Genomic DNA, 26,416 nt, shown 5'->3' on the forward strand with positions numbered 1-26,416 from the left:
CTTTTCTTTCAAAAATAAGGACATTTCTAAGTGACCCTAAACTTTTGAACGGTAGTGTATGTATATATGTGTGTGTGTGTTTTGAATAATATTTCGTTTTAAAACAATGTGTAGATGACAGAGAACTGCTGTATGTAAAAGCTCATGTTAAAATCGCATTGCACTCGGATTACATACGAATTTCATATGGATGCTGCATTTAAAAATCTCATTATACTTACATGACACTCGCATAGCACTCGTCCATTTTTTCAGTCCGGAAATCAGACCGTTGTTTTTCTCGCATATGGGTATGAGCCCTAACTGGGGCTATGCTCTGAAGTCTCCTACCTGGTGCTGTGAGTAGCTTAGTATGCATAAACTTACTGACTGCATGTAAGCTCCTATGCTCCCTCTAGTGGTGGCAGCCAGAAGCCAGCATCTTACAATGTAATTATTAGACTGCTTAGAGGATTTTGAGCTCTGTTAAAAATGAGCCCCGGAAGATACATTATTATAACAATACAAAATGTTGTTCTTGTTTTTTCTATCTTATCAGTGATTGGGTGACCATATTTATAGTAATTGTTATTTTGTGCTTTGTGTGATCAGAAGAATTGGTTAACAACATTTAAAAGAAATATATAGAATCTAAAAATCTTTGTAATTTCAGCAATTCTTCTATTAGCTTATTGCTAAAGGGAAGGAAAAGCCTCTTGCTGTGCTGCCAGTACCAGCAGCACAGCAGGGACTGCAAAGGGCGAGCAGCTGTCTCATGGGTAGTTTTTGAGCAGATTTTGGAACCCCAATTAAATCAATATCAGTCTAGCTTACCGTGTTTGTAGAGCTGGTCCTACCACAGGACAATTTACTCCAGAAAACTGACAACTTCTGGAGCACTGGTTGTCACATGGCAATCACATAGCCTGCTTTCCCATAGATCGGGTGGCACACTTGCCTAAACTAGAAGGTTGGAGTTAAATCACATTGGAATACGAAAACCATAAAATATGTATTTTTGGCCCCTTTTTGTTCCTAATAATACATACTTATCAGTTTATCAATATTTTTTGCCACTTTTCTGTTTCTGATACTACATACACACACATACATATGTATGTATATATATGTATGTGTGTGCATGTATATATATGTATGTATATTTATTTATATATGTGTGTATGCATATATGTATGTGTCTATGTATATACATATGTTTGTGTGTATGTATTTATGTATATATGTATATATATATGTGGATGTGTGGGTGTATATATATAATATATGTAAGTGTATGTATATATGTGTATGTCAATTAATGCTGAGATAAAACAGACATATATGTATGTATCTTTTTATATATGTGTGTATATATGTATATATGTGTGTTTGTGTATATATATATATATTCATATGTGTGTGTATGTATTTACGTGTATAAGTATATGTATATATGTGTGTGTATGTATATATATGTATGCGTGTATATATATACGCGTATATGTATATATGTGTGTGTGTGTATATATATATAATGTTCTATGTGGAGTTACCCTATAGAAGCAATGCCAATTAATTTGATATTTACTATTAATATTAAATAATAGTATTCATCTCTTGTTCGATGGTTTGCTCAGTTATTTACTTATTGTTCAGTTTGCATCCAGTACCAATGTTTCAAATGTGTGTAACATGATGGAATAAAACAGGATTATTTAGCAGTCAGGCGTCACTTATATGAATTCTTCCATCATAATATAGAAGTTTACTCATTCTAGAAATAAGAGGAAGGTTGCAGTGCATTGTGGTTGGCTGGCATCGCTGGGGCTGCAGCTGTTGTGTATGGACTGGCCCCTGACTCTGGGCTGCCTGCACTATGTCATTATATTATCACTAATTAGCTGGAGGTGTTATCTGGAGCTGGGTTCATGCTAATTGAATGAGTGGAGCAAGAGGCACCAGCAGAGATCTAACTGCAACCCAGAGAAGAGAAGCCTACAAAACACTGAAAATGATAGGAAATTTACAGAAAACACATAGGAGGGCAGACATGGAAAAACAATCGGAATTAGAGTATTTCTGTTGTTATGATAATGGTAATATAATTCCTAGAAAAATAAATAATTCATCAATAGAGTACAACTAGTATCAGAAATAAATTGTTACAATTAATATTTCTATGATTATAAAAATATTTATAGCTCCAATATTTATTAAGATTTTTCATTTTAATAATAAAAGTTATTGGTAATTATTAAAATTCATATAGTAGTGTATAATATTATGTAACACACATATATATATATATATATATATATATATATATATATATATATATATATATATATATATATATATAGTTTTACCATCATTGTTAACATAGTCTATTCTATAGTATGTACCAAAATTTCCAAAAAAGGCTAAATCTCCAGTATAAATTATTCATACATTATCCACAGCTTCTTCCATCCCGACGACCAGTGATGAATGAAATGTCGCATTCTGGGGCTGTGAGAGTTTTCTTTTTTGTAATTGCAGCATTTTATAGAATTCCATTGATTCCTAGCCAAGAGTGATATCGCGATAGGTACAATAGCCCGAGCCTGATTCGCCGATCCCCCCATCGCCTCTTCCTGTTGCATCACATATTAATGTATCAGTCCTGTGCAGTAATCGCTCTCTAGATCGCTGCAGCCAACAATTACCCGATCAACGAAATCTAACGTGTTACACGTGTAGGAGACGAGACTGGGAGGAGAAGGAGCCGGCGCAGTGTGTGCGATGTCCGCGGCGCCTCTGATCGGTTATTGAAGGATGATTGATGTGCACAGGTGGGGTGGTCAGCAGGTGGGGGGCACAGGAGGAAGGAGTGCTGAGCCTATGGGCACAGGCTGGTGGGGGGCACAGGAGGAAGGAGTGCTGAGCCTATGGGCACAGGCTGGTGGGGGGCACAGGAGGAAGGAGTGCTGAGCCTATGGGCACAGGAGGAAGGAGTGCTGAGCCTATGGGCACAGGAGGAAGGAGTGCTGGGCCCATGGGCACAGGAGGAAGGAGTGCTGAGCCCATGGGCACAGGAGGAAGGAGTGCTGAGCCCATGGGCACAGGAGGAAGGAGTGCTGAGCCTATGGGCACAGGAGGAAGGAGTGCTGAGCCCATGGGCACAGGAGGAAGGAGTGCTGAGCCTATGGGCACAGGAGGAAGGAGTGCTGAGCCTATGGGCACAGGAGGAAGGAGTGCTGAGCCCATGGGCACAGGCTGGTGGGGGGCACAGGAGGAAGGAGTGCTGAGCCTATGGGCACAGGCTGGTGGGGGGCACAGGAGGAAGGAGTGCTGAGCCTATGGGCACAGGCTGGTGGGGGGCACAGGAGGAAGGAGTGCTGAGCCTATGGGCACAGGAGGAAGGAGTGCTGAGCCTATGGGCACAGGAGGAAGGAGTGCTGGGCCCATGGGCACAGGAGGAAGGAGTGCTGAGCCCATGGGCACAGGAGGAAGGAGTGCTGAGCCCATGGGCACAGGAGGAAGGAGTGCTGAGCCTATGGGCACAGGAGGAAGGAGTGCTGAGCCCATGGGCACAGGAGGAAGGAGTGCTGAGCCTATGGGCACAGGAGGAAGGAGTGCTGAGCCTATGGGCACAGGAGGAAGGAGTGCTGAGCCCATGGGCACAGGCTGGTGGGGGGCACAGGAGGAAGGAGTGCTGAGCCTATGGGCACAGGCTGGTGGGGGGCACAGGAGGAAGGAGTGCTGAGCCTATGGACACAGGAGGAAGGAGTGCTGGGCCCATGGGCACAGGAGGAAGGAGTGCTGAGCCTATGGGCACAGGAGGAAGGAGTGCTGAGCCCATGGGCACAGGAGGAAGGAGTGCTGAGCCTATGGGCACAGGAGGAAGGAGTGCTGAGCCTATGGGCACAGGAGGAAGGAGTGCTGAGCCCATGGGCACAGGCTGGTGGGGGGCACAGGAGGAAGGAGTGCTGAGCCTATGGGCACAGGCTGGTGGGGGGCACAGGAGGAAGGAGTGCTGAGCCTATGGGAACAGGAGGAAGGAGTGCTGAGCCTATGGGCACAGGAGGAAGGAGCGCTGAGCCTATGGGCACAGGAGGAAGGAGTGCTGAGCCCATGGGCACAGGAGGAAGGAGCGCTGAGCCTATGGGCACAGGAGGAAGGAGTGCTGAGCCCATGGGAACAGGCTGGTGGGGGGCACAGGAGGAAGGAGTGCTGAGCCCATGGGCACAGGCTGGTGTGGGGCACAGGAGGAAGGAGTGCTGAGCCTATGGGCACAGGAGGAAGGTGCGCTGAGCCTATGGGCACAGGAGGAAGGAATGCTGAGCTCATGGGAACAGGCTGGTGGGGGGCACAGGAGGAAGGAGTGCTGAGCCCATGGGCACAGGCTGGTGTGGGGCACAGGAGGAAGGAGTGCTGAGCCTATGGGCACAGGCTGGTGGGGGGCACAGGAGGAAGGAGTGCTAAGCCCATGGGCACAGGCTGGTGGGGGGCACAGGAGGAAGGAGTGCTGAGCCTATGGGCACAGGCTGGTGGGGGGCACAGGAGGAAGGAGTGCTAAGCCCATGGGCACAGGCTGGTGGGGGGCACAGGAGGAAGGAGTGCTGAGCCTATGGGCACAGGCTGGTGGGGGGCACAGGAGGAAGGAGTGCTGAGCCTATGGGCACAGGCTGGTGGGGGCACAGGTTCCCGGGTTGGGCATCATGTTTGTTATAATTAGCCCTGGGACTGTCTGCAGTGGAGGACCAGCCCCCAGCCCCTGCCAGCCCCGCATCCATCTCCCCTGCCAGCACTGACACTGACGAGGCATCAGCTGGACCTGGAGCAGCAGCCTGCAGTCCTGTGTGTACGGAGTGCTGGGCACCAGGTACAGAACCAGCACTGCTCCCCTCATCACCAGCATCAGTGGAGATCAGAGTACAGGTACTGTATACAATGCTTTATCCATTATATACACATAAGAATAACGCAGGACCATAATTGTTACCGCCTAGAGAACTGGATTTCTGCCCCGGACACTTGTCTCCAAAGCAGGTCCCCTAGAATCGCCCTAGTCCCAGATATCAGCAGCTCCATGGGGATCTGACTCTTCTTCGTGTCCATTACAATGAAGACCTCCATAGTGTAAAGTGCAGGAATAGTCCATGGTGCAGAGATCATGGTACAGAAACAATTCCTCTATAACTCATGACCAATTACTGATTGGTGAGGTTCGGATTGACCTGTAATTATATATTTTATGATTTTTTTGTGTGTAAATAAAATATATATGTATTGTTATATATTCTTATGTTTGTGTGTACACTTTCATAGATACACATTTAGATTTCATTTTCTGATCCACATATTTAATTTACTCATACACATTGTCAATTGTCATATATAAATATTTATAGTGAATTAAATATGTGCATCAGAAAATAAAATACAAATATGCATCTATGAAAGCGAACACACAAACATAAGATTGTATATATTCACATATAGTATACCCAGAGGCAGAGTGTACATATATATATATTATATATATATATATATATATATATATATATATATATATATATATATATATATATATATATATATATATGTATTCATACATATCAGTGGACATGTGGGTATATACCATATCCTCTGTGACATGATCCGGTCTTTATATTGTCTCACCTTTACCATATGTGCTGTGCCTGGATTTCTATTACCATCTGACCGTCTCCACGTGTAACCAGATACAAACACACACATAAGGCCGAATATGGATGCGTGTGTCATACCTGATGTGTATATGAAGGGTACACATATTTATATTTATATACAGTATATATATATATATATATATATATATATATATATATATATATATATATATATATATATATATTGTGCTGGGTGCTGGGACGGTTGGAGTATTGTGTATATATGTACCCACATGTCGGGGTGTAGCTGGCTGCAGTCGCTCCGGGGGTCTCTGGGCTCGGCTGGCCCCCGGTGACTCCCTGCCCCGGCTCCGTGACATTAGAATAACACTGGGGTCTTCACGGTGCAGTGAGCAGCAGCCCCCGGCCAGACATAACGAGGAGTTTATGGCCAGTGATAGGACGGCAGGACCGAGTACACTGACACCGGGATATCCTCCGTATACAGCACATTCATTAGTACAATCACTAGTGTGTCACTGTACGGAGGGGCCACATACATGCTGTGTACTGTGGACTGAGGACCGGTCAGGCCTATTATGTACAATGTATCAAACACTGTGCAGTGATATAGAGAAATAATACTGTAGGCTGTTGTCACAATATCTGTATTTGGTCAGTATTTTACCTCAGTATTTGTAAGCCAAAATCAGGAGTGGGTGATAAATGCAGAAGTGGTGGCGTGTTTCTATTATACTTTTCCTCTATTTGTTCCACTCCTGGTTTTGGCTTACACATACTGATGTAAAATACTGACCAAATACTGCTAGTGTGACAGCAGCCTAATGGAGGGATTTCATCTCACAGGTACAATGTACATGTAATATAATGGACACGGACTGATCCACAACCCACGGAATATGGTTGTGTGGCCCACGATGAAACACGTATTACACTGGGGTCATATATGACTATTGTTATGTAAATGATTGCACATTACAGATGGGAATATATTGAATATTAAATAACTATTTTCCTTTCTTTGTCAATCAACAGTGTGAGAGTAGATCTGTGTCTTACTAGGGGTAACTAAGCCTTATGTGCCTGATATCATTAGTCTGTATGCCTTATATGAGGGAGCACATGAAGATGTTGGGAGTAGTCATACAGCCTGGGATTTCTCAACAGTATAGCCCCCCAAAGCCCCTGCTCATCTCCATGTGCTGGATGTGTGTGATGGTGGTAGAAGATACTCCGAGACATTCAGGCTTCATGTGACTTGTGTTTTGTGAAAGTGAACACTAATATATATATATATATATATATATATATATATATATATATATATATATACACACACAAGAAGAAGTGATCATCATTTAGTTATTTCCGATCTTGTTACCTTATTTACAGAACAGAGCGATGAATAGTGTCTGCATCCTGTAATCGGGATTCTATCCTACATACGATGTCAGACCTAATATAAAACCTGATGCAGAACCTCATCATATTTTAGTTGTCCTATTATATTTGCCAGTTGTATTGGAAAGTGCATAAATAAGTAGAAGCCAGCCTGCTGATAGTTCTACCTCTCCAGAATCCCCGAATACACACATGAGCTCATACTGTCCCCTCACATTAGATGTGGCCCCAGCATTGCTGGCCCCATAGCAGCCACTGTCAGTGCTGGAAGAGGAGCAGTACTCCCCTCTACCTGGTGACAGCAGCAGGACGAGAGAATCAGCTGCTCTGCCCCTTCCTGCTGGAGATCATCACATATATAAGCACCACCATTACACAGGTGCTACATGTACAGCCAACCAATCACCTCCTATACAGCCAGAACAGGGTGCTTGTGCAATTCAGGACAGATCTGATTGGCTGCCACCAAGAGCACAGGTTAGCCCAGCCATGTATGTTATCCATCTATGTATCTGCTAATATTCACTAATCTCCATATACATGCAAGTACTATATATATATATATATATATATATATATATATATATATATATATATATATATATATATATATATATATATATACATACATACACACACATATATACACGTACATATATGTATACACAGATATATATCTATATTTGTTGGCGCACAGTTATACAGTATATACACAAACCAACTTAAGGTTCAGTCTGTGTTTCTGTCTATATCTAGATGTTCGGTATCTATCTATCTATATTTTATCCATCTATCTATTTATCTATTATCTATCTATTATCTATCATGTAATATCTATTAATTTATCTATTATCTATCTATTATCTATTTATCTATATCTATCTATCTATTATATATCTATCATCTATCTAGTTATCTGTTAATCTATCTATCACATCTATCTATTATCTATCATCTTTATATCTATCTATCTATCTATCTATCTATCTATCTATCTATCTATCTCATATCTATCTATCTATCTATCTATCTATCTATCTATCTATTTATCTATTATCTATCATCTTTATATCTATCTATCTATCTATCTATCTATCTATCTATCTATCAATCTCATATCTATCTATCTATCTATCTATCTATCTATCTATCTATCTATCCATCTATTATCTAATTATCCGTCAATCTATTTATCTATTATCTATCTATTTATTTATCTATTATCTATCCATTATCTATCATCTAATATCTATCTACGTATTATATATCATCTATCTATCTATCTATCTATCTACAGTATCTCTCTCCATCTATTCATCTCTCTCTCCCTCCCTCCCTCCATCCATCCATCTATCCCATCCTAGTAAACGTCTCCTCACATACATTCAGCCATGTGCATAGTTAGCCCCCCTCCCTCCAGCCATGTATCATGCAGTCCCTGGTGTGTGCTGTGAGTGTGAAGCCTCCCTGGCTCCTCACAGCTCAGGCAGAACGTGGTGCAGACCATGATGTGCACTTGGCTCCTCTCCCTGCTCCCTGATCTCCATCCCTTGGCTATATATATTATTAGAGCTTAGTCTCTGCTGAAAAAGAAACACATGGCTCAAATATTGTGCAGATAAACAATGCAGAATAACAATAAGAACAATGAATAATATTCACATTAACATTATGTTTCTTTGAATACAAGAAAGTTCAGGGAAAGATGGATCTGGGAAAAGTCGGGAAGCTTTTTAGGGACTTTTCAGCCAGTGACACAATGCTCAGAGGTGTTGGGACATTGGCTTCTGTCCATTTATTGTAGCAGTGAGGGAGCATCAGACTCCAGCTAGACCCCAGACACAAGAGCTGACACTTAGATCCTTGTACATATACAACCTGCTCTCCTAATAGACTGGACAGGTTTATTCCCTGCACCTAGAGCTGACAGGACTCCATGATCCAGCCATATAGATTCAGATTGGAGAGGATATTAAATATTGGACCTTTATAGTAAGACACAATCCAGGCACACCTGAACTTCTCAGCTCCACTGTATTAAATATATGTACAGTTAGAACCGAGCTCACATTACACGTCAGTGTCTGTCTCTGGCTGCGGTAATGAGGGGGCTCTGCACCCCTTGTCACCACTTGTCCATCAGGGAAGGCTCCACTAGTGCATGACAACCTTTTGTTTTGCTTAACAAACTCCGGGCCCCTCCTACCCAATGATCAGGAATGGGTTGGTTTGAGCTCTCACACAAATTGGTGGTGGGCTCTGCAGGCAGCTGTGCTGACCAAGTGCTGGAAGGCTGAGCAGCATCAGAGGAGACCTCCTTACCAGCCGGTCTCTGCTGAGGAGCTCTGCTAAAGGAAGTTCTCCTAACTTTTCCCACCACCATCCACCATCACCATCATCATCATCAGCAGCATCTCAACCACCAGATATCATGCTCCATGGCTGACTGTGCTGCGTTGTGATACTTCCAGGAGGAGATCACTCACATCTACTCCCAGACCTTCCCCTGTGTGTGGATGCTGGAAGAAACGTTGGGGTTCTGTATATGGAAATTGTGGGGTGCAGAACAGAAGAAAGTGCCTATCCCTTTCGACCAGCAGCCATGCTCTTCCATGGGATAACCGGGGGACATATACAAGGGATCATGGAAGAGATGGAGAGAAGGTCCAAGTCAGCAGATAGCCGCCTAGCCAAAACCATCCAGGTCAATGGAAGAGAAACCGTGAGTAAAGCAACTTAAATAGTCTCATTAACCTATCTATCTATCTATCTATCTATCTATCTATCTATCTATCTATCTATCTATCTATCTATCATGTCTCTTTTCTATCAATTATTTAATCTATCTAACTATCTAATATTTATTCTGTCTGTTTTATGTTAATAGTTTTCACTTTGATACTATGCAAAGATGTAATAGGTTCCTATTTTATATCTATCATGTGTCTTTTTATTATCTCATATTCCTATTCTATTTATTTTCTATCTGTCTATCTATCATCTATCTATGTAAGTCCACGTATTATTTATGACTATTTACAATGTATATAAATGTAGCCATTTATTGATATATTTATCAGTATATAAATTATATCTATGCATTACATTGTTTGATCTATCTATCTATCTATCTATCTATCTATCTATCTATCTATCTATCTATCTATCTATCTATCTATCTATCTATCATAGTTTTGATATTCTTATGCTTGAAGTTACCGGTCTCTGGAGGCATAAATACAACCAATATTATTCCCCAGCTTTATGTGATCATACATACCATATATCACAGTTGTAACAGAGTTACAGTAATGAAATCACGTTAAATATTCAGTACACTGCTGTAAAAAATCCATTGAACGTCATTACCGATATCATTCTGTAGCTAACCATGTAATATACCATTTTTATTTCTCAATTCCAAGTACAAATGAATGGAACAGAGAATAAAAAGGAAAATGCAGCTGTTTATTACTTTATTTTACATTAAGTATTTATACTATTATCCTGAAGACTTTTGTTACACATTGTTCCTCATATGCACAACAGCTAAAAGTAAAACTCAGAGATTCTGAATTCCTACTAAATATTAATTGAATTTGCTTTACACATTTCTAAATTATTTTAGAATTTATTAATTCACATACTTTGTTCCATTTATTTTAGAGAACAGGAAAAAATTGACAGTGCTTTAATTTTTGTTAGTCAACGTATATATATATATATATATATGTATATATATATATATATATATATATATATATATATATATATATATATATATATATATATATATATATAATATAACCAAGCATTAAATAGAAATAATAATTCCAATTATTTCATTTTTTTATTTAAAACAATATATGTATTAAAAAATATAGAAAGTAGATCAAGCAAATATGATTTATTAAAATGAAACATATTATTAATTTAATAAAATATTTTAATATAAAACTTATTATTAATTATTTATTTTGCAACAATCAATAGTGAAAAATATCAGGTTAGCATTAGTTTAATAAAATAAAACAGTTATATTATAAATATACAAATAATCTAAAGTAAAATAAACCCTTGAAAAGAAGACAATGTTAATTGGGGTCAGTATAAAAAAGAGATTAGACAGAGATCAAGCCTCATTAGTGGATAAGGGATATTTTTCCTACTTTAATAAGCTCTCTGGGGAGATACCCAGACAGATACTAATGTGTTAATACCTCTGAATTTGAAGGATCTGTAGGCTTTATAAGCAGTGTCTCAATCAAACCAGAAAAAAATCAGTATTTGTGCAGAGTGAATCCAGAATAAAGAACTATAGGAAACATCTAATTATTTGTTCACAGAACTATATGTAGTATTATTGTAAGGGATTTTATGGGAGAGGAAGGAGGGCAAACAAGAAGTGTATGATTGAATGGCAGCATAAACCATAAACTGATTGTTAAAGAGACAGGAAGCTGTGCAAAACAGATTTTTATGTTCAATAAATATATTTTTTTGACATTTAGTATAGATTTTAGTTTTACTTCCAAACAAAATAGATGTGTGCACTTTTGAAAAATAAGAGAACAAGTGAAGCCATCACTTTAATTTAAATGAAGTCAAAGTTAGGTCGGGTTTACATTTTTATTTCTTTTGGGTACAAGAGATTCCAAGTAATTAGATGAATAAAATGAATTAAATTTGCATAAGCTCGTCCAATCAGTTTTTTTGATCCAGTAGTATCCAAAGGTGTTGCCAAAAGTCATACTGCATATGGATTTATCAACCTATAAAAAACATTGTTTCAATTTTTAATTCATTTTACACACTTTAGAGTTAAGCCTCGCCTTAGATAATCATTATTAGTTATATCTGTTCTTTATAACTTTCATGTATATTTATAAATATAATATTATTGCTTCAAAATACTATGAATTTTTTTATATATATATTTCCACTCTGTCCCTAACCATTGAAAACCTCATTCTCTTGTGTTCCTTTTTATTGCCAGCTTAATATTTATCATCACCCTTTCTATTTGGTTGTTGTCATGTGTTAGAGAATGTAAATATATTTTCAATTTTTCTTGTCATTTATTAATTCCCAAAACTTAAGCTACTGAACAATTTATGCAGAACTATAGGACATAATGATTGGTTAGTGTCTCCGATAATCATTTAAAATGATACAAAATGAAATAAATGTAGCTAGATAAACTTTAAAAGCTTCTCAATGGGACATTCTAATGTCTATCTATCTATCTGTCTATCTATCTATCTATCTATCTATCTATCTATCTATCTATCTATCTATCTATCTATCTATTTATCCATCTATTTATCGCATAAAATGCCTTCCTTCTTTTCTGTGTTACACATTCCCCATTGGCTTGTTCTTTTAGAATGCTTTCTATCTATACTTCGCTTTTACGCAGTTTCAGTTCAATTTTGGGTGAACAAAATTTGCTCCACATTCCTACATCTTTTGTGGCTTTATTTTCTAAATTATTCTAGCTGAACAAAGCAGCAAAATAACCCACCATCTTTACATTCTCTGATAGTATCACTTTCACATTTTATTGCTATTGTATAGCAAAAAAAATTCTATGATTTTTATAGGGCTCCTTTTCATTATTTCAACAGGGATATGTTATCTATTTAAAATAATATATTCAAAGGAAAGAATAGTTGTTTAATTTCAAGGGAGCAAAACTGTTGGTCATTAGCTGGCAATATAAATAATACTGTAATATTCCTAATATGAATACTTGTTAATGTAGTAATATTATAGGAATGAAACCTTCACCAGTGATCATTTCCTATCTGCAAACATTATACTATACTATTTGTATGATAGTAATTATAGTAAATCACACTAGAGAGATGTGTGTGTGTGTGTGTGTATATATATATACATATATATATACACGTTATATTTACATATGTATATATATAATACGTATGTGTACTGTGTGTGTGTATATATATATATATATATATACACATTATTAGAGGAAACATTACTGGGTGTTATACAGGTGTCATAATGTAGCAGCAAGGTGTTAGTATATTTTTCTATATGTATATATTTATATATGCATATACACATATATAAATATTCTAACTTCTTACTGTTACATTATGACACCTATATAACACCTTGTAATGATTTCTTTAACAACAAAGAACATTTCACTTTTACATCTTTCCTTCCAATAGAGATTAGCTAATGATAGGAAATGTAACTACTTGATTAATCTCATCTTTCTGCATTTTGATCAAATATTTAATTTTTTTGCACATTGTTAAAGATAATAAAATGTCTGTATCAGATCAGAATTTCTCGGTTTAACAGAGGATAGCCTCCCAAATTAATAAAAAAAATCCTTAAATAATATCCTTCCTCTTCTGACAAGTTGCTACATGTGTGAGCCCACTCAACTGTTTCTATTGGCTTTTGGTTGGCAATCAGGATGGCCGCTGTTGCAGCTCTCACAAAGGTTATCACCCTGCTGCCCCAGAGTCCTGAATGGATGAATACATGCTTTGACCCACATTTGACCATTCTTAGTTTAATTAACCATTCACAGTTTTAGTAGAACTAGGTGGCAATACTCCAGTGTTGATTGTTATATAGTTTTCCAGAAATGGATAAAACAAAAAATTGGGTGAAGGCAGCGTTTAAGAACTTGGAAATATTATTTAAATGTAACACACTACTGATGCTATTCTTTAAATAATGCATGAGTAAATGAAGAGTTGTGATGATATAATTGGCAGCTATAATATCTGGATCTATGAGGGAATCAAGCATATGTAATGCATAAAGGCTAAAACATCACATATCACAATAGATATCATGGACTTTAGTAAAGCGTACAGGAGAATTTGGCCTTCTACTTTTGGGACTAAGTATCCCTATAGTATGCAATTTGGGATACATTAGCCAGTGAGTATTTTACTCTCTTAGTGATATTAATCATGCAACAAGCATCACTCTTTGTCTTGTGTATGATAATCAACTATTAAAATGATCAGAAAACCATCTGGTGATCCCAAACCTTGGTGTTCATCAACAGATTGGTGATCAAATATTTACTGGCTGCATCCTGAGACAGACTTTCAATCAGATTGTCCGCAGACATACTAATAACAATAGGGCTGGCTGTCCATCACCAATGGATTGGCCCATATAGTAGTAGATATGCTGTAGATCCTCACCCGTTCACCTTAATTCTCTGTATTTGACCTGTGACATTTTTGGTTGATGTCTGGGTCAGAAGAACTACTGCCAAAATATCCCTGCATTACTTATAATGTGTAACAAATGTTAGATTCTCCACGCTATGATTTCTTAATCTTGTTTTTATAATTTAGCATATTTATATTTAAATAAGAAAAATATTTATTTAATAATTCTAGATATTAGAAAAATGAAATAATCAAACATATAAAAGTGTAGTATAATCTTCTCCAGCACACTTTTTTTTTGCTTCGTTTCCATATAGAACAAAGTAGCGAGCGCTTTAATATATTTCGGTATTTTCTGCTCTGTAGCTGTTCCTAGGCTGGATGTATAATTTCTGTATGAGGACACACGTTATGGACATCAACAAGCCTTGTACAAACCGTGTTTTCTAATATATGAACAAATTGTGGAAAATACCAAAAAATAGCACGAGGAAAGGAAACAGTCACATCTTCTCTTTTCTTATTCCAGGTCAAGGCCTAGATGGTCTCCTTGACTGGTTATTACTAAGCAGTAGAGCAGCCACATATGCTCTTTATTTTTAATGTTGGCACTCCGGAATATAAAAATGTCTGTCCCCCAGCACACATTGACAGTATATTAACTGTTTGTCTCCTTGTGACTACAGAGAATGCCGCCACTCAGCCCGGAGAAGCCAGCTCTGTGTGCCGGATGTGGAGGGAAGATCTCTGACAGATACTACCTTTTGGCTGTGGATAAGCAATGGCATCTCCGCTGTCTGAAATGCTGTGAATGTAAACTGGCCTTGGAATCAGAACTGACTTGTTTTGCAAAAGATGGAAGCATATACTGTAAAGAAGATTACTACAGGTACGGCATTGTGCATACGGTCACAGTAAGGTAATGTCACTTACTTGTGGTGGACACTTTCACAAGACAATATTTAGTAAGCTAAAACCACGAGTGGGTCCAAATTATAGAAGAGGTCCAAATCTTTACATTATAGGTTTTCATGGTTTATGTGCCAAATCTAAGTTGAGCTACGAAATACTGATGCAAAATACTGTCCAAAATATGCCTATGTGAAAGTGGTCTTACACAGGATGCATCCATGGATGAAATGATCCATTGCTTTATTTCATATATATATATAAATATTTAGAAGAGGGTGCACAAATAAATAGAAGAAAGTGGCCACCATCTTCACGCCCAATGTCGATTGTATTGTAAGCTTTGTTGTTACATTTTTACATACAGGACATATACTAAGGTGTAATAGGCAGGACATATAATAAGGTGTAATATGCAGGACATATAATAAAGTATAAAATGCAGGACTTATAATAAGGTGTAATAGGCAGGACATATAATAAGGTGTAATAGGCAGGACATATAATAAGGTGTAATAGGCAGGACATATACTAAGGTGTAATAGGCAGGACATATAATAAGGTGTAATAGGCAGGACATATAATAAAGTGTAATAGGCAGGACATATACTAAGGTATAGTAGGCAGGACATATAATAAGGTGCAATAGGCAGGACATATACTAAGATGTAATAGGCAGAACATATAATAAGGTGTAATAGGCAGGACATATAATAAGGTGTAATAGGCTGGACATATACTAAGGTGTAATAGGCAGGACATATAATAAGGTGTAATAGGCAGGACATATAATAAGGTGTAATAGGCAGGACATATAATAAGGTGTAATAGGCTGGACATATAATAAGGTGTAATAGGCTGGACATATACTAAGGTGTAATAGGCAGGACATATAATAAGGTGTAATAGGCTGGACATATAATAAGGTGTAATAGGCTGGACATATAATAAGGTGTAACAGGCTGGACATATAATAAGGTGTAATAGGCTGGACATATAATAAGGTGTAATAGGCTGGACATATAATAAGGTGTAATAGGCAGGACATATAATAAGGTGTAATAGGCAGAACATATAATAAGGTGTAATAGGCAGAACATATAATAAGGTGTAATAGGCAGGACATATACTAAGGTATAATTGGCAGGACATATAATAAGGTGTAATAGGCAGGATATATAATAAGGTATAAAATGCTGTTATTCATCCACAACAAATAGATCCAGCAATAGAAGCTAAACATTGAGCCTTGCCCAGTGGAAGATCCTCTAGTTGGCCATTCTGACCTGATGCCAAAAGAGCCCCAGAAACCTTTTGGTGCCTGCCCACATCTTTAAAACCAAAATTGGCCTCAGGGATTCCTCTTACCTGGACTTGATTACTTCTGTGGTTGCCACTTCCAGTTCTGAAACAAGTTTCCTTTCACTTTTAAGCCAAAAGCGGTGATTTTCCCCCTATATGTTTTGAATTCGAAAACTGTTAGCTTTCCAAAAGTTCTTATTTATTTATTTTTTTTATTTTATTCATTTATTTATATTTATTTTTTTAATCGTTATGCAGGCTTTATATTGGGATCCAAGAAATATATTCTATTGTTGTGTTACTGGAATAATTTAATTTTTTCTGTTTGTGAAATTCAAAAATCTCTAATTTATTAAATGACTTTAGATTTAGAGGAAACATTACAAATTATATACACTGATTTTATAGAGTTTATTCGCTGCATGTAACAGTGTTTCACAATTAGGCTTTCTTGTAAGCATCACCCCAGGTAACATGAGCAAAAAGTACAGTATGGATGAAAAACAGTGCTCAAAGATGCCTGAAATGGGGGCTGAGAAAACAGTGAATTTAAATGTATGCAAAATACATAAGGTGGAATTTATCAAAAACTTTGCAAAACTATTTTGGCAAAAAAAAGAGAAGAGTTTTAAATATTTGCATCAAAAGTTGTCACCGTTATTAAAAAGTAATGAGAAAAGGGGATAGTGGAAAGGGAAGAGCCAACAAGTTTCCAGTAGATTTACCAACATCGGGCATCATTTATATGTTCTTTGATTTCTTGTACGTGAAAAAAAAGAATCAGTTTTAATTATTTTGATGAATCAGATTTTCTTCATTGCTTAGTCACTATGTAAATTTCTACCATCTGTGATTTTCTCGTATGCCCCCCAAAATTGCTTATCTTCTCCTATCCACTTCAATGGGTTCATGCAGATGGATTACATAGGGATGCCATCCGTGTGCTGTCTGTGATTTTCACAGACCCATAGAATTGCATGAGTGATTTGGTCCATGGTCCGCAAAGACTATAAATGGTACCTGTTCTCTCCGTGAAAAACTCGGATGTCTTAATGAGGCCTAAAAGACAGAAACTGGTGAAAATTCCAGTGCTGATCTAAGCTTGGCCATAACAAAGGTTTAACTTTCTGTATTTAGAACTTTTTTTTTAATAACATTCTTATTGAGTTTTTAATAACACCACAATTTAGGAAGTAAAGCAATTAATATGTCCTGAAAAATATGTGGAAAGAGAAATATGGAAAGGAAGAATATATAGAACAAAGAAAGAGGGTGGGAAAAGATAAGAAAAAGGGGGAGGAAGCAAAAGGAGAGAAAGTATCCACAACAAATATTCTTTAAAAAAAAACAAAACTAATAAAATAAAAAAAAAAAAATATATATATATATATATATATATATATATATATATATATATATATATATATATATATATATATATATATATATATATATATATATATATTTATATATGTGGACCCCTGCCAGAATGAGTCAAGAGAAGGGTCAGCATTACTTACAAGTGGAGAAGATTGGCTTCAAGCTATTTAAAACATTTCTTTATTATATGATTTATTTTCGTTGTTGTTTGTTTTTCATAATAATATTGTTCATATTAATGATGATATCATGTTTTTGCAAGATTGTTACACATTCATTGCACATTTCTGGGAAAAACCTAAGGTACACTAAATGATAGATGACTTTACTCTCCTCTTTGGATAAGTTATAGATTGTATGATATTTGAAGCGATACATCTAAAAAAGTGACACCGTCATGCTTTATGTAATATATTCAGCAGACTTATTTTATTTAAAACATATCAAATCCCATTTGGATTGATTTAATTTAAGGTGCCCTCAGTGAATGAATGTTTTGCTTGTCTCCAGAAGGTTTTCGGTGCAGAGGTGTGCTCGGTGCCACCTTGGCATTTCAGCTTCAGAAATGGTTATGAGAGCAAGAGAGTCCGTCTATCATCTAAGCTGCTTCACATGCACCACGTGCAACAAGACCCTGAGTACAGGAGACCATTTTGGCATGAAGGAAAATTTAGTATATTGCCGAGCTCACTTTGAGCTCTTGGTCCAGGGAGATTTCCATCCTCAGCTCAACTATACTGAGCTCTCAGCCAAAGGTGGAGGACTGTCTGCACTTCCCTACTTCACCAATGGAACCGGTACCGTCCAAAAGGGGAGACCCAGAAAAAGGAAGAGCCCGGCACTGGGTGTAGACATCATCAACTACACTTCAGGTAAGATCCTTTAAAATTGTTTTCAGGGTAACGTAACATGATAATCCATTACATGTTGGAAAGTTTGTATATAATATACATATATTTTTTAAAATAACCATTCTCCTTAAGGGGGCTTTCCACCTTTGGGGACTTGTTTTTTTTTTTTATTAAATGCATGTATTTGGGGATAAGATCATTTTTGCAATTGGGTTTCATTAAAACAAAAGCACCATTTGGCTTGAATCGGCTAACCTGATAAAAAAACAGACAAAACTGCCATTTCACTGTAAGAACGAGCTCGCTGGCTCGCTGACAGATCCTCAGTTAGCTTTTTCAGCAGCCAGCAATAAATAATGCAACACAAAGACTATAAAAGGGAAAGAGTGAAAACATTTCAGTTAAACCCAATTGCGAACAAGGGTTTTAGCCCTAAATAGAGAAAGTCCTCAAATGTGGACAACACCTTTGAAGATGATATGTAACCAGATTTTGCAATACAAACTCTATACATATGTAAATATATCTCTTAGACTGGATGAAGCCAGTGTACTTATTTTGAAAATCCATTTCAGAATGGCTGTGTAATCAATTTTTTTTTCCAGCTGGGACTCATGCACTCAAATAAATGCTTCCTAACTGTTGGTATCTACTTAAAGCTTTCTCAAAATTGTAAGTTATCCCCTATCCAGATCCATAAGTTACTGATTGATGAGGATCTGACTGTAAGGACCCCAGTACTCTGGACAATAGGTGTCTGGAACACCAAGAACAAGGTTCTGAAGGAGGGCTCCATCTTTGATGAGCAGAGGTGCACATGTGCAAACTCTGCTCCAGTCATTGTCTATGGAACTGCATGTAGAGTAGCTGCGGAGACACCATCACGTGTTTCTCAACGCAAGCAGTGAATAGCCAGGCCTTTCCCCGGGAAGGAACAACCACGGGAAGGGCAGCATCCGATAAAGGAAAACATCCAATAAAGGAAAACCACCTATGCCAAGCATGGTATCCATCCACAGACAGCTGTTTCGGGGTTTTTGCCCCTCATCAGTGTGGAGTAGGAAACTGGCTATTAGGAGCAGTGCCTAGTAAAAAGGCTATAAAGGTACAAATGATTGACCTCGTGGAGACCAAAACATCCAACACCGCGGAGACACCATCACGTGTTTCTCAACGCAGTGATCCAGAACACTGCCCCAATATGCAAATGCATGTAGAGTAGCTGCGGAGACACCATCACGTGTTTCTCAACACAAGCATTGCGTCTATGGAACTCACGTAAAAAGCCTGGTACAGAGCACAGATTTTTCCAACAGTCCCATTGATAATGAATGGGCTGGACAATGAGCATGTGCAACTCTGCTCCATTCAAGAAGGGGCTCTGCAGAGCACTATTCTCTGGGTTCTGGAGTCATGTTCTAAGGCTCATTAGAGATCCCAGAAGTCGGACCCCCAGCAGCTTTCTGATATCTCTTCTTTAAGAAACCACAATCCTTATAATATAGCCATAATCCCTACTAGGCATCTCTACCTACTGTCTCTTCATCTTCATCCCCATATGAATCTAATGAATATCTTCTTACAGATGCATTATTATCTTGTCCAGGCCCTAAATGACACTATGTTTCATAGTTCAGAGCTGCATTCACAATTCTGCTTGCTGTCAAAGTTCATAGAAGTCACCAGACAATGCATTTCACACATATATATATATATACAGTGCCTACAAGTAGTATTCAACCCCCTGCAGATTTAGCAGGTTTAATAAGATGCAAATAAGTTAGAGCCTTCAAACTTCAAACAAGAGCAGGATTTATTAACAGATGCATAAATCTTACAAACCAAAAAGTTTTGTTGCTCAGTTAAATTTTTATAAATTTTAAACATAAAAGTGTGGGTCAATTATTATTCAACCCCTAGGTTTAATATTTTGTGGAATAACCTTTGTTTGCAATTACAGCTAATAATCGTCTTTTATAAGACCTGATCAGGCCGGCACAGGTCTCTGGAGTTATCTTGGCCCACTCCTCCATGCAGATCCTCTCCAAGTTATCTAGGTTATTTGGGTGTCTCATGTGGACTTTAATCTTGAGCTCCTTCCACAAGTTTTCAATTGGGTTAAGGTCAGGAGACTGACTAGGCCACTGCAACACCTTGATTTTTTGCCTCTTGAACCAGGCTTTGGTTTTCTTGGCTGTGTGCTTTGGGTCGTTGTCTTGTTGGAAGATGAAATGACGACCCATCTTAAGATCCTTGATGGAGGAGTGGAGGTTCTTGGCCAAAATCTCCAGGTAGGCCGTGCTATCCATCTTACCATGGATGCGGACCAGATGGCCAGGCCCCTTGGCTGAGAAACAGCCCCACAGCATGATGCTGCCACCACCATGCTTGACTGTAGGGATGGTATTCTTGGGGTCGTATGCAGTGCCATCCAGTCTCCAAACGTCATGTGTGTGGTTGGCACCAAAGATCTCGATCTTGGTCTCATCAGACCAGAGAACCTTGAACCAGTCAGTCTCAGAGTCCTCCAAGTGATCATGAGCAAACTGTAGACGAGCCTTGACATGACGCTTTGAAAGTAAAGGTACCTTACGGGCTCGTCTGGAACGGAGACCATTGCGGTGGAGTACGTTACTTATGGTGTTGACTGAAACCAATGTCCCCACTGCCATGAGATCTTCCCGGAGCTCCTTCCTTGTTGTCCTTGGGTTAGCCTTGACTCTTCGGACAAGCCTGGCCTCGGCACGGGAGGAAACTTTCAAAGGCTGTCCAGGCCGTGGAAGGCTAACAGTAGTTCCATAAGCCTTCCACTTCCGGATGATGCTCCCAACAGTGGAGACAGGTAGGCCCAACTCCTTGGAAAGGGTTTTGTACCCCTTGCCAGCCTTGTGACCCTCCACGATCTTGTCTCTGATGGCCTTGGAATGCTCCTTTGTCTTTCCCATGTTGACCATGTATGAGTGCTGTTCACAAGTTTGGGGAGGGTCTTAAATAGTCAGAAAAGGCTGGAAAAAGAGATAATTAATCCAAACATGTGAAGCTCATTGTTCTTTGTGCCTGAACTACTTCTTAATACTTTAGGGGAACCAAACAGAATTCTGGTGGGTTGAGGGGTTGAATAATAAATGACCCTCTGAAAAGACTTTTCACAACTAAAAAAAAAAATAAACAAAGAAATAACATTCTTTTTTGCTGCAGTGCATTTCACACTTCCAGGCTGATCTACAGTCCAAATGTCACAATGCCAAGTTAATTCCAAATGTGTAAACCTGCTAAATCTGCAGGGGGTTGAATACTACTTGTAGGCACTGTATATATATATATATATATATATATAGTATTGTATTTGCCAAGTTATTAAAAGGTTTATCTGGGTTTGATGACCTTCCCTAATCCATACCAGATCAGTGGGGGTCTGATACGTAAAACCACGACAGATCAACGAGTTCCAGCCCTAAGGATACATACTCAGCCATCACTATGAACTGCAGATCAGCTCCTATTGAAGTAATTGGGCTGAACTGCAGTTTTTGGTGACAGACACGTCACTGTGAATGGATCCTTGCTGTTTTGCCTTCATTCACTGTTTGGGGAGGCGGGTGTCGGACCACCACCAATCTAACTGTGATGATCTATCCTATAGTATGTCATCAATATCATAAGCCCCTTTAAGAACTTCCTGTAGATTATATTTCTATAATCTGTAAATGTTGCTCAAAAGTGAACCTATTCTGTTAGCATAGTAAAGGGAGTTGTCAACTTTAAAGGATATCTTTAAGTGTGTCCCCGGTGTAAATATATAAATAACTTAGTAATGGACTAGTATTAACAAAGTGCCATTGATCGACCTGTTTTGCCACCTCTCCTTTCTGGCCCCAACATAGAAGAGGGCTTCTTGTTTCAGGCCTGTGATCAGTGCTGTGGGCTGAAGGGGTTTAACACTACTAGGACATCCCCTTCTTGACCTAAATGCTTGGCCCAGATGAACTAAAAGAAGCCTATACTCCCCTCCGATACCAGCGCCGTTCCTGCGGTGTCGGCACTCACGCTCTCAGGGCAGTTGTTATTACACATGAGCCAGGCGCCCAATCAGCACTGGTGTCACTGTCTCTGCCTTCGTATGAATTGGATGTGAACAGGAAGTCCGGACTGCAGCTGATCTCTCACTTCCTTGCGATGTTCAATCCGTACAAAGACGGGGATAGTGATGCCAGTGCTGATTGGGTGCCGGGGTCACATGTCACAGCAACTGCGTGAGAGCTCCGGGACCACGAGTGCTGATACCGCTGGAACGGCGCCGACTAGGGAGATTAGTATAAGGATTTCTATTTTATCGCGGCCAAACACAGGGATAGAGAGAGTTGTCCTAGTAGTGGGGACCAACTGACTGCTCATTTCAATAACTAAGCCTGTCCTCTTTTTCAAGTTTGATGCACAGAGAGATGGGGCTGGCTTCACTCTTGAAATGAGACATTGTCCTTCTTCCTTCACACATGCTCTTATGATGTACCATCACAGGTAATGCCCTCCTGTGTTGGGCAGAGGGATGCAAGTGAAGCTGCCAGGATACGGCAATGTCTGTGAAAACAGATCATCAGTGGAGATATGCCACAGCAAGTGTGTGTGTGTATATGTATCAAACAAAAAAAAAGAAAATTATATATATATATATCAATAGTACAAACACTTTAAGAAAATAAGTTTGTAGAAGCCATGAAAAAGTGGTCCGAAGAAAAAAGTATTTTTTATCCTAAATCCTATCTATTTGATATCATGATCAAACTATTTTCAAATATACTTAAAATAAAAAATCAGTATCCTTCCCTAACTAAACTAAATGCTTTTCTTATTTTTTTTTACAACTTTCTTTTTGATGATGCTTTGTTTGAGAATCCTAGTGCATGCTGGGTGACTGCAGTAACGAGCCAGCAGGAGAGTGCGTTGTCAGAATACCCAGCATCCAGAGATCAGCGCCGCCCCTCCAAGTGATGTTACTGGTCTTTTCATGCTGGGTATTCCGACACCGCTCTGATGCCGGCTCATTACTGCTGATCTGAGCCAACAACAGTGCGCGCTGTCATTGTGCACTTCGCACAGTGCTCATTGTGCAGAGACTAGCCCAGCCCCTGAAATGAGCGTCACTGATGACTCTTCCTTTCAGGGACGGGGCAAAGGCTATGGCAGTGACCTCAGCCTCTGTCCCCTGATGACCCTTCACTTGAGTATCCCAGCATGCAGTGGGATTCTCAAACGAATCATCATCAAAAAAAGAAGTAGTAAAAAAAGAAAAAATAAATATATAATAATGTAGTTAGGGAAGGATGGGAAATTTTTAAGTCAAGTATATTAGAAAATAGTTTCGATTATAGTATAAATAGATGCGGATTTACAAGAAAAATTACTCTGGACCTCCAACCACCACTTTAATATATAGATTTATTTTAGGATATCACAGACCACTTTTTCAGTGCTTGATACATTTCAGAGCCAGACAGGTCCAGTCTACTTTCCAGACAATTCTGACATTTGCTAGCCAGTATTACGGAGCTGACCTGGATTTTCTCAGACTCAATTAAACTCCAAGATCTGCTCTACAACAATTACATTAGTTCTGCTTCAGCTTCTCATTGACAAACACTATAAATGAAAACAAAAGCCGCCATATACTTTGGATGCATTTGTGTATGATACAATGCTGAATATGTGTACTAGTGAAATCTAATAATTAGTACGAAAGAGCAGAGATCGTCAGAAAATAGCCTGTTGATTAAATCAGTTTTTGTGTTTAAATTTATTTTTAAAAAGTTTTGACAATGTTTTTTTCATATCACAATTTTTAAAGTAAGCCTTTGACATCTTACTACCATTTTTATTGCAAGCAAATTGGTGGGGATCTAGGACTTTAAACCCCCCTGATCACTCAAAAACAAAGTATTCTTTCTGTTGAATCCGAACTTCACTTTGAGTGCGCTCCTGTGTGCTGAACTGTGCACTTCTCTGGTGAGTTTTAATCGATCAGTGGGGGTCACAGGACAGGACCCCACCGATTTTCTTGAAATTAAAAAAGGGAAGTAAAATCTACTATATAATTGTCTAAGGGGTACTTCCGTCTGTCTGTCTGTCCTTCTGTCTGTCACGGATATTCATTGGTCGCGGCCTCTGTCTGTCACGGAAATCCAACTCGCTGATTGGTCACGGCAAAACAGCCACGACCAACTTGCGATGGGCACAGTCCGGTGCCAAAATGGCCGCTCCTTACTCCCCGCAGTCAGTGCCCGCTCCATAATCCCCTCCAGTCAGCTTTCACACAGGGTTAATGGCAGCGCTAACGGACCGCGTTATGCCGCGGTGTAACGCACTCCATTAATGCTGCCATTAACCCTGTGTGACCAAATTTTTACTATTGATGCTGCCTATGCAGCATCAATAGTAAAAAGATCTAATGTTAAAAATAATAAAAAAAATAAAAAACCATTATATACTCACCGTCCGGCGCCCTTCCCGCTCCTCACGACGCTCCGGTGACCGCTCCATGCAAGCGGCAGGTTCCGGTGCCAAGGATGGTATGCGAGAAGGACCTGCCATAACGTCACGGTCATGTGACCGCGACGTCATCACAGGTCCTGTGCTCATACCAACCCTGGGACCGGAAGCTGCCGCGTGCACCGCACACAGGGCCAGGACTTCAACGGGCCTTCGGAAGGTGAGTATATGTTTATTTTTTATTTTAAGTCTGTATACTACGTGGCTCTGTGCTGTATACTCCGTCGCTGTGCAATATACTACGTGGCTGGGCAAAATACTACGTGGCTGGGCAATATACTACGTGGCTGGCCAATACACTACGTGACTGGGCAATATACAACGTGGCTAGGCTAATACTACGTGACTGGGCAATATACTACGTGGCTGGGCAATATACTACGTGACTGGGCAATATACTACGTGGCTGGGCAATATACTACATGACTGGGCAATATACTACGTGGCTGGGCAATATACTATGTGACTGGGCAATATACTACGTGGCTGGGCAATATACTACGTGGCTGGGCAATTTACTACGTGGCTGGGCAATTTACTACGTGGCTGGGCAATTTACTATGTGGCTGGGCAATATACTACGTGGCTGGGCAATATACTACGTGGCTGGCCAATATACTACGTGGACGGGCAATATACTACGTGGACATGCATATTCTAGAACACCCAATGCGTTAGAATCGGGCCACCATCTAGTTTAAAATAAACATTTTACAGGTTTCCTTACTCTTTATCTCTTTATAAAAAAAACAAAAAAAAAACTTTTTTAGGCTCATACTTCCTGTTTTTTCAGGAAGAGTTTTCAGCAGCCTTCTTATCATGAGAGGCAGGATTACAATGATAGATAACACCTGTATACACAGCTAATAACACAGGATCTACCAATAACAATAGGTGATTTCACACCTGACTCTGCTCCCCTCCCTTCATAATGTCTGTTGCACACCCTCATTAGATGCTTCACTACAAAAGATAGCGTCTGAGTCTGTTCATTGTTGATTTGATGAAACAACAGAAAGTTAAAGTCTAAAAAGCCCCAGTGGCCTGGATGAAAATGGCAAGTTTTCCATTTTTATTTTAATACAGATTGTGATATGGAAATAAAAATGTTGCCAATTTTTTCAAAGGCAACTTTAATACAGAAATGTGATTTAAACAATGAGTCTTTTTCTGATGATAGTTTCCCTTTAATGTTTATGTAAGCTTGATTTTGCAGCTTTGT

The 26,416-nt window shown here is 39.0% G+C and overlaps 1 protein-coding gene across 8 annotated transcripts in view; it reads left to right on the top strand.

Moving 5' to 3' along the window:
• Window positions 1–4,592: 4,592 nt before the first annotated feature.
• The window catches only part of LHX9 (LIM homeobox 9), a 69,812-nt gene continuing 47,988 nt past the window's right edge, over window positions 4,593–26,416 (top strand). For 2 of the 8 annotated variants that reach the window (XM_077277974.1, XM_077277971.1), the window contains exons 1-4: window positions 4,593–4,899; window positions 9,506–9,756; window positions 14,896–15,098; window positions 18,311–18,672. In XM_077277974.1, the coding sequence (XP_077134089.1) occupies window positions 9,580–9,756; window positions 14,896–15,098; window positions 18,311–18,672 (742 nt within the window). In that variant the 5' untranslated portion in view covers window positions 4,593–4,899; window positions 9,506–9,579. Of the gene's footprint in view, window positions 4,900–7,447; window positions 7,512–9,273; window positions 9,757–14,895; window positions 15,099–18,310; window positions 18,673–26,416 lie in introns of those variants that run through there. The other 6 variants (XM_077277975.1, XM_077277977.1, XM_077277972.1 and 3 more) reach the window with 6 other exon arrangements.

Source organism: Ranitomeya variabilis, chromosome 8 (assembly GCF_051348905.1).
Source record: "Ranitomeya variabilis isolate aRanVar5 chromosome 8, aRanVar5.hap1, whole genome shotgun sequence".
NCBI classification, from domain to species: domain Eukaryota; kingdom Metazoa; phylum Chordata; class Amphibia; order Anura; family Dendrobatidae; genus Ranitomeya; species Ranitomeya variabilis.